This window comes from Schistocerca piceifrons, chromosome 10 (genome assembly GCF_021461385.2).
Source record: "Schistocerca piceifrons isolate TAMUIC-IGC-003096 chromosome 10, iqSchPice1.1, whole genome shotgun sequence".
Classification (NCBI taxonomy): Eukaryota; Metazoa; Arthropoda; class Insecta; order Orthoptera; family Acrididae; genus Schistocerca; species Schistocerca piceifrons.
This window is the reverse complement of record NC_060147.1, coordinates 14,164,063-14,179,518: the sequence shown is the minus strand read 5'-3', so window position 1 is coordinate 14,179,518 and position 15,456 is coordinate 14,164,063. Positions and strand designations below refer to the sequence as shown.

At 43.4% G+C, this 15,456-nt stretch overlaps 1 protein-coding gene across 1 annotated transcript in view; it reads left to right on the top strand.

The window, feature by feature from the left end:
* LOC124719088 overlaps positions 1-15,456 on the top strand; it is a 327,538-nt gene that overhangs the window by 268,341 nt on the left and 43,741 nt on the right. Inside the window, exon 5 of the mRNA XM_047244777.1 lies at positions 7,892-7,965. Coding sequence (XP_047100733.1) covers positions 7,892-7,965 — 74 coding nt within the window. The remainder of the gene's footprint in view (positions 1-7,891; positions 7,966-15,456) is intronic.

The following is a 15,456-nucleotide window of genomic DNA, read 5'->3' as shown; positions in this document are numbered from 1 at the left end:
TCGAGAACAACGTACTGGGTTCTATTACTTAAGAAGTCTTCGAGCCACTCACATATTTGCGAACCAATCCCATATGCTCGTACCTTAGTGAGGAGTCTGCAGTGGGACACCGAGTCAAACGCTTTCCGAAAGTCAAGATGTTAAGTCCCATAGTGCTGAGAGCCAGTTGAACCATTTTGGATCGTGATGCAGTTTGGAATTCCTGTGTGATGGTCTGCATAGATGTGTATCAGTATCTGGATCGTGACCGTGATGTGGGACTTGGGGCGCACAACAGCAGTCTCACCGGCGCACTTGCAAGGTGTCATATTGCAAATCTTATGGGGGAGGGGGGAGTCGGTGGTGAGGGGGGGGAGGGGGAGCAGGAGGGAGGCAGCAAGGGAGGGACGATGTCTATTCGCACAGGTGAAGTTGGTATTTTTGAATTTAAAAATAAATTTCAACTTTTTCTGTTTCCAGTTATCGGTATTCTAACTGGTTCAATGCACCCCCCACGAATTCCTCTCCTGTGCCAACCTCTTCATCTCAGAGTAGCACTTCCAACCTACATCCACAATTACCTGCTGGGTGTATTCCAATCTCTGTCTTTCTCTCCCTCTACAGTTTTCACAGCTACAGCTGCCTCCACTACCATGGAAGCCTTTCCCTCATGTCTTAACAGATGTCCTATCATCCAGTCCCATCTCCTTATGTGTTTTCCGCATATTCCTTTCCTCTCCGATTCTATACATAACCTATCCATTCCTTACCTTATCAGTCCACCTAATTTTCAACGTCGTTCTGTAGCACCACATGTCAAATGCTGGTCATTCCATAGGGAGCATTGAGAACTGTACGCGTATTCTTCTCACAAGGGAACCACCCCATCGCACCCCCCTCAGATTTAGTTATAAGTTGGCACAGTGCATAGGACTTGAAAAACTCATCAGTCGAGAAAACAGGAAGACGTTGTGTGGGACTATGAAAAAATAAGCAAAATATACAAACTGAGTAGTCCATGCGCAAGATAGGCAACATCAAGGACAGTGTCAGCTCAGGAGCGCCGTGGTCCCGTGGTTAGCGTGAGCAGCTACGGAACGAGAGGTCCTTGGTTCAACTCTTTACTCGAGAAAAATGTTTACTTTCTTTATTGTCGCAAAGTTATGATCTGTCCGTTCGTTCATTGACGTCTCTGTTCACTGTAATAAGTTTAGTGCCTGTGTTTTGCAACCGCACCGCAAACCCGTGCGATTAGTAGACGAAATGACGTGCCTCTCCAATGGGAACCGAAAATATTTCATCGCAAGGTCATAGGTCAACCGATTCCTCCACAGGAAAACACGTCGGATATATTCTATACGACACTGGTGACGGCATGTGCGTCACAAGACAGGAATATGTTGTCGACCCACCTAACTTGTACACTTGGCGAATGGGTAAAAAGATTCTTCTACCTTGCCCGATTTAGGTTTTCTTGTGAATGTGATAATCACTCCCAAAAAAGTGAAGAAAACATAAGAATTTGTCACATAAACTGCAACAAATGAATGCAACAGTTTCACAGTCGCACAGTTTTCCCTGTGCTCTGACAAAAAATATGTTTTTTTACGTTTTCAAAATTTTCCGTGTGTAGACCGTCAAATCCTGCATATGTCCAAGCAAATCTGTACATGTCCTGGAATTTTGGAGAGCGAAATTGATTATGTTTGATAATTGACACATGATCACGTAAACAATGCTGCTCTGTGTACCTGTGCAGCTTCGCAAAATAATTGTCTGAAAATAAAAAATCAAACTTTTCACCGAAGGGAAGACTTGAACCAAGGACCTTGCGTTCCGCAGCTGCTCACAATAACCACGGGACCACGGCGCTCCTGAGCTCACACTTTCGTTGATGTTGTCTATCTTGCGGATGGACTACTCAGTTTGTATATTTTGCTTATTTTTTTCATAGTTCCACACAACTTCTTCCTGTTTTCTCGATTGATCTGTGTTTAGTTTTTCAATGCGTATCCACTGTGCCAACTTATGGCTAAATCTGAGAGGGGTGCGATGGGGAGGTTCCCTTGTCAGAGTGGAGAAAGGCCGTGCTTGTAATTTATTAGAGGAGCTTGAAATTTATAAAGCAAAAAATAAAGAACCAAATAAACTGCTTAACTGGCAGAGTGACTTTGTGCCCAATTCCTACTTTGATTTATTTTACAATATTTTACTCTGATCACTGCACGCCTCTGTTTTATGTAGTGTGTTGATAATTTCACCTAGTATTGAGTGCCTCACATATTTACTTCGTTTTGGTACGTTTTACGCATGACTATAGTATGTTCTTGTTCCTTCTCTCTTCATTTCATAGACTGCATTAACCAGATAATGTGGGTCATCCACTCTTACGGAATTCTGTCAATCTTTTCTTGCAAAGGAGTACCACAGGGTACGAGGGAACCTCTGGCGGTCACGTTCCTCCAACCACTTCCCGCCTGTGCGGAACTCTGGCGTTAGCGATAACAGAGGGCGCTGATTATGTGCAGCACTGTGGTTTCTTTCATTGTGGCTCCTTTAGCGATTTCTTTTGTTGTTGTTGTTGTGGTCTTCAGTCCTGAGACTGGTTTTATGCAGCTCTCCATTCTACTCTATCCTGTGCAAGCTTCTTCATCTCCCAGTACCTACTGCAACCTACATCCGTCTGAATCTGCTTAGTGTATTCATCTCTACGATTTTTACCCTCCACGCTGCCCTCCAATACTAAATTGGTGATCCCTTGATGCCTCAGAACATGTCCTACCAACCGATCCCTTCTTCTGGTCAAGTTTCGCCACAAACTTCTCTTCTTCCCAATCCTATTCAACACTTCCTCATTAGTTATGTGATCTACCCATCTAATCTTCAGCATTCTTCTGTAGCACCACATTTCGAAAGCTTCTATTCTCTTCTTGTCCAAACAAGTTCTCGTCCATGTTTCACTTCCATACATGGCTACACTCCACACAAATTCTTTCAGAAACGACTTACTGACACTTAAATCAATACTCGATGTTAACAAATTTCTCTTCTTGAGAAACGCTTTCCTTGCCATTACCAGTCTACATTTTATATCCTCTCTACTTCGACCATCATCAGTTATTTTGCTCCCCAAATAGCAAAACTCCTTTACTACTTTAAGTGTCTCATTTCCTAATCTAATTCCCTCAGCATCACCCGACTTAATTCGACTACATTCCGTTATCCTCGTTTTGCTTTTGTTGATGTTCATCTTATACCCTCCTTTCATGACGCTGTCCATTCCGTTCAACTGCTCTTCCAAGTCCTTTGCTGTCTCTAACAGAATTACGATGTCATCGGCGAACCTCAAAGTTTTTATTTCTTCTCCATGGATTTTAATACCTACTCCGAAGTTTTCTTTTGTTTCCTTCACTGCTTGCTCAATATACAGATTGAATAACATCGGGGAGAGGCTACAACCCTGTCTCACTCCTTCCCTTTCATGCCCCTCGACTCTTACAACTGCCATCTGGTTTCTGTACAAATTGTAAATAGCCTTTCTCTCCCTGTATTTTACCCCTGCTACCTTCAGAATTTGAAAGAGAGTATTCCAGTCAACATTGTCAAAAGCTTTCTCTAAGTCTACAAGTGCTAGAAACGTAGGTTTGCCCTTCCTTAATCTAGCTTCTAAGAGAGGTCGTAGGGTCAGTATTGCCTCACGTGTTCCAACATTTCTACGGAATCCAAACTGATCTTCCCCGAGGTCGGCTTCTACTAGTTTTTCCATTCGTCTGTAAAGAATTCGCGTTAGTATTTTGCAGCTGTGACTTATTAAACTGATAGTTCGGTAATTTTAACATCTGTCCGCACCTGCATTCTTTGGGACTGGAATTATTATATTCTTGTTGAAGTCTGAGGGTATTCCGCCTGTTTCATACATCTTGCTCACCAGATGGTAGAGTTTTGTCAGGACTGGCTCTCCCAAGGCCGTCAGTAGTTCCAATGGAACGTTGTCTACTCCGGGGGCCTTGTTTCGACTTAGGTGTTTCAGTGCTCTGTCGAACTCTTCACGCAGTATCGTATCTCCCATTTCATCTTCATCTACATCCTCTTCCATTTCCATAATATTGTCCTCAAGTACATTGCCCTTGTATAGACCCTCTATATACTCCTTCCACCTTTCTGCTTTCCCTTCTTTGCTTAGAACTTGGTTTCCATCTGAGCTCTTGATGTTCATACAAGTGGTTCTCTTATCTCCAAAGGTCACTTTAATTTTCCTGTAGGCAGTATCTATCTTACCCCTAGTGAGATAAGCCTCTACATCCTTACATTTGTTCTCTACCCATCCTTGCTTAGCTATTTTGCACTTCCTGTCGATCTCATTTTTGAGAATTTTGTATTCCTTTTTGCCTGCTTCATTTACTGCATTTTTATATTTTCTCCTTTCATCAATTAAATTCAATATTTCTTCTGTTACCCAAGGATTTCTACCAGCCCTCGTCTTTTTACCTACTTGGATCCTCTGCTGCCTTCACTACTTCATCCCTCAAAGCTACCCATTCTTCTTCTACTGTATTTCTTTCCCCCATTCCTGTCAATTGTTCCCTTATGCTCTCCCTGAAACTCTGTACAACCTCTGGTTCTTTCAGTTTATCCAGGTCCCATCTCCTTAAATTCCCACCTTTTTGCAGTTTCTTCAGTTTTAATCTACAGATCATAACCAATAGATTGTGGTCAGAGTCCACATCTGCCCCTGGAAAGTCTTACAATTTAAAACCTGGTTCCTAAATCTCTGTCTTACCATTATATAATCTATCTGAAACCTGTCTTGTGTTTTATGTGTTTTATGGTTGTTTAATATTACCCGGTGCACTATCAAAGGTGTTTAATATTTATGTCATTATCTAGAATATTGGCAATAGAGCATCTGTTAACTACTGTTTCTTAACTCTTCCCCTTTTTAACAATCTTGTCATGATCTTTTTATTGTTTTTTATTTCTGTAATTCCTTTTATACGTTATAAGCTCATTACAGACTTCAGCTATTGTATCCCCCTTTAGTTTCGCTGTTCAATTAATTATTGAAAAATAGTGTATGCCAACATTAGCGACATCTGGTGAACTTACAATACAAACATTTTGTGGCCACTTTTTTTGAACACTAGTGCTACTGACAACATGATTCGTGCATATGATGTTATTTATATATATTTGACGATGCTTGTGCTGATTCTGCATTTAACATTTGACGATGCCACCATGGCTGCAGTACATTAGGACTTTATTTTTATGAAACAGGTATACCTCTTCATACTTAAAGCGCACACATGCGTATATTGTCAGTAGTACTTTTCATTATGGCCTTTGTATTATTTTTAAGCTGTAGACAATCTGCGAGTGTATTTATGTTTTTCCATGTTTCGCTCCAGATCTGATGATGGTCATTATAGACCGAAACCGGTAATCTGTTAACAAAAAGTTTGTGAACATAGACGTAAAGTAAAGGGAACTTATTTCACATGTCAAATACATCGATTCTCTTCTGTTCCGGTTTTCCCACAGTCCATGTGACATTGCTACAAAACGCTGCGCTCCAAATGTACGTTCTCAGAAATATCTTCCTCATATTAAGACCTATGTTTGATACTAGTAGTCTTTCCTTGGCCAATAATGCCCTATTTGCCATTGCTAGTCTGCTTTTGATGCCCTCCTTGGTCCGTTCGTCATTGGTTATTTTGCTGCTTAGGTAGCTGAATTCCTTAACTTCATCTGCTTCCAGACCATAATCCTGATGCTAAGTTTTCCGCTGTTCTCATTTCTCCTACTTCTCACTACTTTCGTCTTTCTTCCATTTACTCTCAATCCACATCCTGTTCTTATGAAACAGTTCATTCAGTTCAGCAGATCATGTAATTGTTCCTCACTTTCAATCAGGATACCAATGTCATTAGCGAATCGCATCGTTGATATCCTTTCATCTTGAATTTTAATTCCACTCCTGAACCTTTCTTTTATTTCCGTCATTGCTTCTTCGATGTATAGATTGAACAGCAGGGGCGAAAGATTACATCCCTGTCTTAACCCTTTTTTAATCCGAGCCCTCCGTTCTTAGTCTTCCATTCTTATTGTTCCCTTTTGGCTCTCCCTGTAGCTTAACACTATTTTCCTCGGAATTTCAACTATCTTGCACTCTCTAATGCTGTCGAATGATTTTTCCAGGTCGACAAATCGTATGAACGTGTCTTGATTTTCGTTTAGTCTTGCTGCTATTGTCAACCGCAACGTGAGAACTGCTTCTCTGGTGCCTTTGCCTTTCCCAAAGCCAAAGTAATCGTCATCTGACACAACCTAAATTTTCTTTGTTTATAATGTGTTAAAAACCAAGTGCTAACCTCAGAAACTGGTGGTATAATACGCCAACCTACGTGATAGGTGTTGTTCTAGTTGATGTGCAATGCGAACACAGGCCAGGTAAACAACGTAGGAGAGTTATACTACAAAATTCATAAACCCAAATGCTAGCCCTATGGAGGAAACTTTATCACTATAGCAGCTGAGTCCAAAAGTAGACCGTAATGATAAAACAGTCAAAGTTTTGTATTCACTCGGGAGTAGAACAAATAACGTAGTCAACATGATAAACACTTGCCAAATTTAAACGCGTCTTTCCAAAAACCGTGTTTTGCGGCTTGGTTGTCGTAGCGCCAGCTGCAATTTTCATTAGATTTTAATGATTTTTGTCATCCTTGAAGCAATTTGAATTCCCTTCCGTTCGTTGTAGCCAATTTTTTCGGTCGAGAAAGAAGGGTCCAAAACTTGGCCAGTTTTTCCAAATATCTATAATTTCGCCAAAAACGTTTCTTTTAATTGGAAATTACTACGATCGACTAAAGCTGCATCTGTAAGGGTCAGGGTGTATGTTAATTTCGTGTTTCAGATAACCACAATCGGAGTTACAGCGACAAACTGTCGATCTACCTCGTTTCAATGCTGCCTCGGGAAAATCCCAGTTACACAGCGAAGACATTAATATTTTTCAATTTCAAAACACCAATAAAAACTTAAGTACATGCTTTATTCATTTCAGCAAACCGCATTTGTCTGCTACATTCCAGTACGGAGGGAAAAAAACCTGAATTTGAGCAATATTTCCGTCCGTAAACCTGTCGTTCCCTTTTAAGAAAACGCTAAATGCGGAACCATACGGATACACCTTACAGCACTGTGCACTGCATACGGTAGAGGAACACTTAGGAGACGATGATGGTTCGTATCAACATCACAATGCACCCTGGCAAAAGGCAGCATCCGTGATGGATGGGTTTGTGGGTAACAAGGTTCCTGAAGTGGACTGGAGCGCCCAGAGCCGCGACCTGAAACCAATGGAACACCTTTGGGTTGAGTTAGAACACAGACTTCGCCCCAGACATTCAGACACCTGATTGATAGTTTTCCCAGCACAGTTGAAGCTGTCATAAAGGTCATTAATATGTGACTGGATACTTTTGAGCACATGCTTTAAGGAATGACCTAAAACGAACCTGCTAACACTACCTCTTAGAAAATTAAAGAATGTAAATTGTGATACCATGCCCCAGTCCCTCTACTCGTTCCACATCAGTTCAAAAAAATGGTTCAAATGGCTCTGAGCACTATGAGACTCAACATCTGTGGTCATCAGTCCCCTAGAACTTAGAACTACTTAAACCTAACTAACCTAAGGACATCACACACATCCATACCCGAGGCAGGATTCGAACCTGCGACCGTAGCGGTCACGCGGTTCCAGACTGACGCGCCTAGAACCGCACGGCCACACCGGCCGGCTCACATCAGTTCCATTGAAACTGGAATGGTCCAGGTAGCATATCAGCAAACAACCTAACCGACTGAGCGCCGCACAACACTCTTGTTTTGTTTTGTTTTGTTCCAGACAACATGGTAGCCGAGAGGCGGAGATTGCAGGCGGAGGAGGAGCGGAGGCAGAAACAACTGGAGACTCAGCTGGTGAGTTCTGGAGAAACGTGCTGGAGAAGTCGCGGAGGGCGTCCGGGAAGGAGAGCGCGAAGCAAAACTGGGGGCCAGTCTGATGGACAGAGGTCACTTAGATCTGGGGAAGGCGAGGGCACCATCGTGTGATGAGAGTGCTACTATCGTACGGCAATTAATTGAAAAACGACGACAATACAACTTGGAGAGTCACGTCATAGCATTGGTTACTCGAAGGGTTTCGATAGAGTGAACGGAAGCACCGTGGAAAAACGGGTGTTATCGAGATGCTGAATACGATAAATGAAGAGTTTTATCGGTACACACAAGTTATAATAAAAACAGGGAGAGAGAAGACAGGAGCAATAGAGATCAACACAGGAGTGCGACAAGGATGCAGCCATCCACACACTATATTCCTTACGCAGAGACGAAAGAGTTAGACAGTGGAAACTGAAAGTTAGGCAGCACGACAAATTGATACCAGGACACACACACACACACACACACACACACACACACACACACACACACACACAAGATATGCTGCTGTTTCTCGATGAGCAAATAAATACGAAGACAGGACATGATCTTCAGGTTGCAATACATCACCTCAATCACATAGGTAAGAACTATCACCTCAAATCTCAGTAAAAAGAAAACTTAAGTAGCAGTTTTCAAAGGAAAATTTCCAGTTCGCTCCGGTCTAGTACCAGATGAAAAATCAGAAAGAAAAGTGTCGCATTTTCAGCTGTTAGACTGCAACTTTGTACAGGAACATGAAAACAACATCGCTGAGAAATTAACCAATTGTAAGTTTCAAATGATACTTGCCACAGTCACGTGACTGGTTCGCGGGACTAGAAAGAACGCAAGGATAAAATTTTACAAAGTAATGGCTATCTCATTTTTTTCTGTGCATGTAAAGAAATATCCTGACTAACTCAGCATACCCCAGCCAAAACCGCTAACGATAGGAACTTGAAATTTGGAGAGGATGTTCATCTTATACTGTAGGTATCGTTTAAGAAGGTATTTTTCGAACATCCACGACTAAATGGGAGAAATAAGGGACGAACAGTTTTTTGAAAATGTGTCTGTATTAAGGCACTTTCGAAGCTAGAACTACGAAAATTGGCATTTGGTTTTGTCTGTTACAAATAGAAAAAATATGTGTTTCAGCATTTTTGGATATAGAGGATGAAAAGTTTAATGAAAATATTTCATTATGAAAGCATTTTTAAAGATAAATTTATGAAAATTTGTATTTTTGAACCCATGAAGGGGTACAATAGAGGACGAAAATTCTATGAAAATATTTCGTTACATTAAAACATTTTTACAGTTAAATCTATGAAAACTGGTACTTGAATTCTCGGTTACAAATAAATATGTGTTGGGGGATAAAAGTTTCTATGGAAATATCACCCGAAAAACTCAAAAGGCAGACTTAACAAAAACCTTCTACTCCGGCTACCAGATCGTTTTTGGTCAGAAGTGCACTTCGAAAACACCATACTTACACGGCCTTAATTGGTGTGAAAAGTCTAGAAACTGTTGCAATTTATGACCTACATCGAAAAAGCTATTTAACTGTCATCATGACAAATCGACTTTGTCAGAATTGCGTAGAAAAAGAAATGGATCTTTTATATATTAATTTTTCAGTACTCCTAATATATGTTCATAAAATTATAGTGTTGTAATAGTTCGCAAACGCGAACAAAGCAGTCGGCGCTAAGCTAGTTCTAACATGTGGGACAGCATCTTGGGCATTAACTAAGAACGACAAAAGAAGAACACATCTCTCTGTGAAAGAAAATGTATGAAGAGAGTTACAGGATGTACCACCATACATCAAATGAAAAACAGTGGTGTCATAGAGAGGAACTTAATACACATTGCACTAAAGAAAAAATAGCGGAGAGGGTGTATAAAATGAGAACAAAATATCAGCAGAATGAGGGATGGCGGATTACTTCAACAAGTAATCATTTATAAACGAATAGCAATGGAAGATGGATTCCTTCAGTGAAGCCAGAACGGGCTCCAACGTGCTCAGGGAAACGGTGAAGAAGAAGATCAAGGCGGAAGAGGAGCTGGAGAAGAAGAAGAAGAAGAAAGAGAAGAAGATAGCCATCAAACAGGCAGCTCTAACGTTCCTGTTGATAATAGTGGCAAGGCTAAAGAAACATCAAGAAGCGTTTACAGGATTCGTAGATCCATAAAAAGCATTAGACAGCGTACACGGTGCAAGAAGTTTGAAAGTCTCACAAGAATTGGCGCTAATTGTTGGGGAGGATAGGTACTAAATATGTACAAGTACCACATGGGAACAATAAGAATTGATACCCAGGAAGAAGTCCTTGAATTAAAAAGTGTGAAACACAGGGCTGCAATCTTGCTTCCCTAGCGTTCAATCACTGCAGCGAAAAACCATAGATCGAATAAATGAAATATTTGGAAGTGGGATTAAATAATGGGTGAAACTACACGGCCCCACACAACAAGCGAGGCACCCAAAGGATGAAGAGGAATCGAAATGACACGTAACGGGTTGAGAGCGTTGTGATGTATTCCATTGATTACAGAATAGCTACAGTCCACAAAGTTCAGTCACCCCCGTAGCTGGCTGCACAGTACAAGGTGGGGGAGAGTTTCTAGAGTATTTCAGGAAGAGGAAAGCAATGGGCAGTGACAGGAAATTTGGGAAAGTAAACAATATCTAGACTGGCCAACCTTATCAAGAAGATACACTGAAGAGCCAAAGAAACTGCTACACCTGCCTAATATCGTTTTGGTCCCCCGTGAGCACGCAGAAGTGGCGCAACACGATGTGGCATGGGCTGGACTAATGTCTGAACTAGTGCTGGAGGGAAGTGACACCATGAATTCTGCAGTGCTGTCCATAAATCCCTAAGAGGAGGTGAAGATCTCTTCTGAACAGCACGTTGCAAGGTATCCCAGACACATTCAATAACGTTCATGTCTCGGGAATTTGATGGTCATCGGAAGTATGTAAACTCACAAGAGTGTTCCTGGAGCCTCTCCGTAGTATTACTGGACGTGTGGGGCGTCGCATTGTCGTGCTGGAATCGTCCAAGTTCGTTGGAATGTTCAATCGAAGGGATGCAGGTGATCAGGCAGGATGCTTACGTACGTGTCACCTGTCAGAGTTGTATCTAGACGTATCAGGGGTCCCATATCACTCCAACTGCAAACGCCCCCCACAATTACAGGGCCACCACAACCTTGAACAGTTCCCTGCTGACATGGAGGGTTCACCGATTCATGAGGTTGCCTCCATACCCGTAGATGTCCATCCCCTCTATACAATCTGAAACGAGACTCGTCCGATCAGGCAACATGTTTGCAGTCTTCAAGAGTCCAACGTCGGTGTTCACGGCAAGCGAGATGTAAAGCTTTGTGTCGTGCAGTCATCAAGGGTACACGAGTGGGCTTTTGGCTCCGACAGGCCATATTGATGCTACTTCGTCGAATGATTCGCACGCTGACTCTTGTTGATGGCCCAACGTTTAAATCTGCAACAATTTGCGGAAGGATTGGACTTGTGTCACGTTGAAGATTCTCGTCTGTCGTCGTTGGTCCAGTTCTTGCAGGATCTTTTTCCGTCCGCAGCGGTGTCGGAGATTTATGTTTTACCAGATTCCTGATATTCACAATACACTCTTGAAATAGTCGTACCGGAAAATTCTCACTCCATCGCTACCTCGGACATCCTGTGTGCCATCGCCCGTGCGCCGATTTTAACACCCCATTCAACCCAAACGCACTTAAATCTTGATAACCTGCCATTACAGCAGCAGTAACCGATCTAACAACTGCGCCAGACGCTTGTACTATATATGAGTTGCCGACCGCAGCGCCGTATTCTGCCTGTTTACATATCTCTGTATATGAATACACATGCCTATACCAGTTTCTGTGGCGCTTCAGTGTATGTAGTCATTATAGCGGGAATTGATACGTTTATGCTGCGGAAACACTGAACTGGACAGCAAGTAGCAAAACTATAGTACGCCTAAATGCCTGGGTGAAAACTTTTTCAAATTGCTGAAGAATTTGAAAAAAATGAATATCTTCTCTTGGACGCAGAAAAAGGCGGGGCTGGGTAAGTTTACACATGGCACAGTGGGTAGGTTACTGTACTGTTCGCTGCTGAAGTTCGATGGTGGCATCATCATGTGGCCAATACGTGCAAAACTTTATGTACAGAGCCTGATGTCAATTTCAACATACCCATGTGCTCCAGTTGCCGATCATCATTGTGTACTGGCGCTTGTCTTGCCAGGGGAGCTTTTCGTAGGCAGTGAGCGTTCGTTGGTAGTGTTCATGCGGCTATGCTGATCATCTTGCTGTGTAGCTTGGAGGAGACACCAGTGGTGTTAGGTACTAATTCGCCGTAAGGTCCCTGTGCAGTGTGGCAGCAATAAGTGGGTAAATGTACTGGCACTGGATGCAAAGCCTCATCGTATTTGCACCACACTGGTTCGATGTCTCACTATTTAGAGATTGTTTCTGTTAACTTTCTTCATAGTAATATTTGTGGCCTATTCTCTTCTCCCGTTATTCCAAGTTCTCCTGCAGCTCTCACAGAATTACCCTGACGAGAGTAGAAAACTTGTTATTGTTAGAAATACTATTTTTTGTCTTGGCTATGCAAATACACTCCTGGAAATGGAAAAAAGAACACATTGACACCGGTGTGTCAGACCCACCATACTTGCTCCGGACACTGCGAGAGGGCTGTACAAGCAATGATCACAAGCACGGCACAGCGGACACACCAGGAACCGCGGTGTTGGCCGTCGAATGGCGCTAGCTGCGCAGCATTTGTGCACCGCCGCCGTCAGTGTCAGCCAGTTTGCCGTGGCATACGGAGCTCCATCGCAGCCTTTAACACTGGTAGCATGCCGCGACAGCGTGGACGTGAACCGTATGTGCAGTTGACGGACTTTGAGCGAGGGCGTATAGTGGGCATGCGGGAGGCCGGGTGGACGTACCGCCGAATTGCTCAACACGTGGGGCGTGAGGTCTCCACAGTACATCGATGTTGTCGCCAGTGGTCGGCGGAAGGTGCACGCCAAGACCGTAGGATCCTACGCAGTGCCGTAGGGGACCGCACCGCCACTTCCCAGCAAATTAGGGACACTGTTGCTCCTGGGGTATCGGCGAGGACCATTCGCAACCGTCTCCATGAAGCTGGGCTACGGTCCCGCACACCGTTAGGCCGTCTTCCGCTTACGCCCCAACATCGTGCAGCCCGCCTCCAGTGGTGTCGCGACAGGCGTGAATGGAGGGACGAATGGAGACGTGTCGTCTTCAGCGATGAGAGTCGCTTCTGTCTTGGTGCCAATGATGGTCGTATGCGTGTTTGGCGCCGTGCAGGTGAGCGCCACAATCAGGACTGCATACGACCGAGGCACACAGGGCCAACACTCGGCATCATGGTGTGGGGAGCGATCTCCTGCACTGGCCGTACACCACTGGTGATCGTCGAGGGGACACTGAATAGTGCACGGTACATCGAAAACGTCATCGAACCCATCGTTCTACCATTCCTAGACCGGCAAGGGAACTTGCTGTTCCAACAGGACAATGCACGTCCGCATGTATCCCGTGCCACCCAACGTGCTCTAGAAGGTGTAAGTCAACTACCCCGGCCAGCAAGATCTCCGGATCTGTCCCCCATTGAGCATGTTTGGGACTGGATGAAGCGTCGTCTCACGCGGTCTGCACGTCCAGCACGAACGCTGGTCCAACTGAGGCGCCAGGTGGAAATGGCATGGCAAGCCGTTCCACAGGACTACATCCAGCATCTCTACGATCGTCTCCATGGGAGAATAGCAGCCTGCATTGCTGCGAAAGGTGGATATACACTGTACTAGTGCCGACATTGTGCATGCTCTGTTGCCTGTGTCTATGTGCCTGTGGTTCTGTCAGTGTGATCATGTGATGTATCTGACCCCAGGAATGTGTCAATAAAGTTTCCCCTTCCTGGGACAATGAATTCACGGTGTTCTTATTCAATTTCCAGGAGTGTATATAGCGATTCTCTAATATTACATCGATCATACACTGCAGCCAAAATGTTATTAATAAATTTTGGTTTGCGTAGAATTTAGTACTAATGGCAGACTTTACCTGTATCTTTGTAAAAAGAAATAGTACGTATTTATTGCTTGGACTGTTTACTTTCGTCATTCAAAATTTGTTTGGCTATTCATGTCAGTTTATATAAAATCAGTTCTTCAGAGATATTCACTGATATATTTGTGACCTTTTTTTCTAGTATATTTCCCCAGCATAACTCCTCCTATATATTAAAAAAATCTTGTGACTCCATTTTATTATACTCTTCACTAGTAATGCCATACAATGCGTAACACATCATCATACAACACAAACATAACACCACACTGTACACTCATGCTTTAGAGTTATCTACACATGGCAAATACACTTAAAGCACAAAACTCACACAATGTACACGAAAAAACACAACTCTTACCGAATAGGTGGCTGAAGCTATTCCTCAATACTTCCTAGCGAACAATGCTACACATCTACATCCACATCTGCAGTCCACTGACCACGTTACGATGTGCGACAGGTGGTGCTACTGATACCGACATTAAATGTAGCGCTTTGAATTGCAAAAATAGCTTGGAAAATAAAACTTTATAGTTCAGTAGATGACAACAGACGAACTGAGTTACACTACTGCCCATTAAACTTGCCACACCAAGAAGATGACGTGCTACAGACGCGAAATTTAAACGACAGGAAGAAGATGCTATGACATGCGAATGATTAGCTTTTCAGAGCATTCACACAAGGTTGGCGCCGGTGGCGACATCTACAACGTGCTGACATGAGGAAAGTTTACAACCGATTTCTCATACACAAACAGCAGTTGACCGGCGTTGCCTGGTGAAACGTTGTTTTGATGCCTCGTGTAAGCAGGAGAAATGCGTAACATCACGTTTCCGACTGATAAAGGTCGGGTTGTAGCCTATTGCGATTGCGGTTTATCGTATCGCGACATTGCTGCTCGCGTTGGTCGAGATCCAATGACTGTTAGCACAATATGGAACCGCTGGGTTCAGGAGGGTAGTACGGAACGCCGTGCTGGATCCAGTCGGCCTCGTATCACTAGCAGTCGAGATGACACGCATGGTATCCGCATGGCTGTAACGGATTGTGCAGCCACGTCTCGATTCCTGAGTCAACAGATGGGGACGTTTGCAAGACAACAACAATCTGCATGAACAGTCCGACGACGTTTGCAGCAGCATGGACTATCAGCTCAGAGGCCGTGGCTGCAGTTACTCTTCACGCCGCATCACAGACAGGAGCGCCTGCGATGGTGTACTCCACGACAAATGCACGAATGGCAAAACGTCATTTTTTCGGATGAATCCAGGTTCTGTTTACAGCATCATGATGGTCGCATCCGTGTTTGGTGACATCGCAGTGAACGCACAT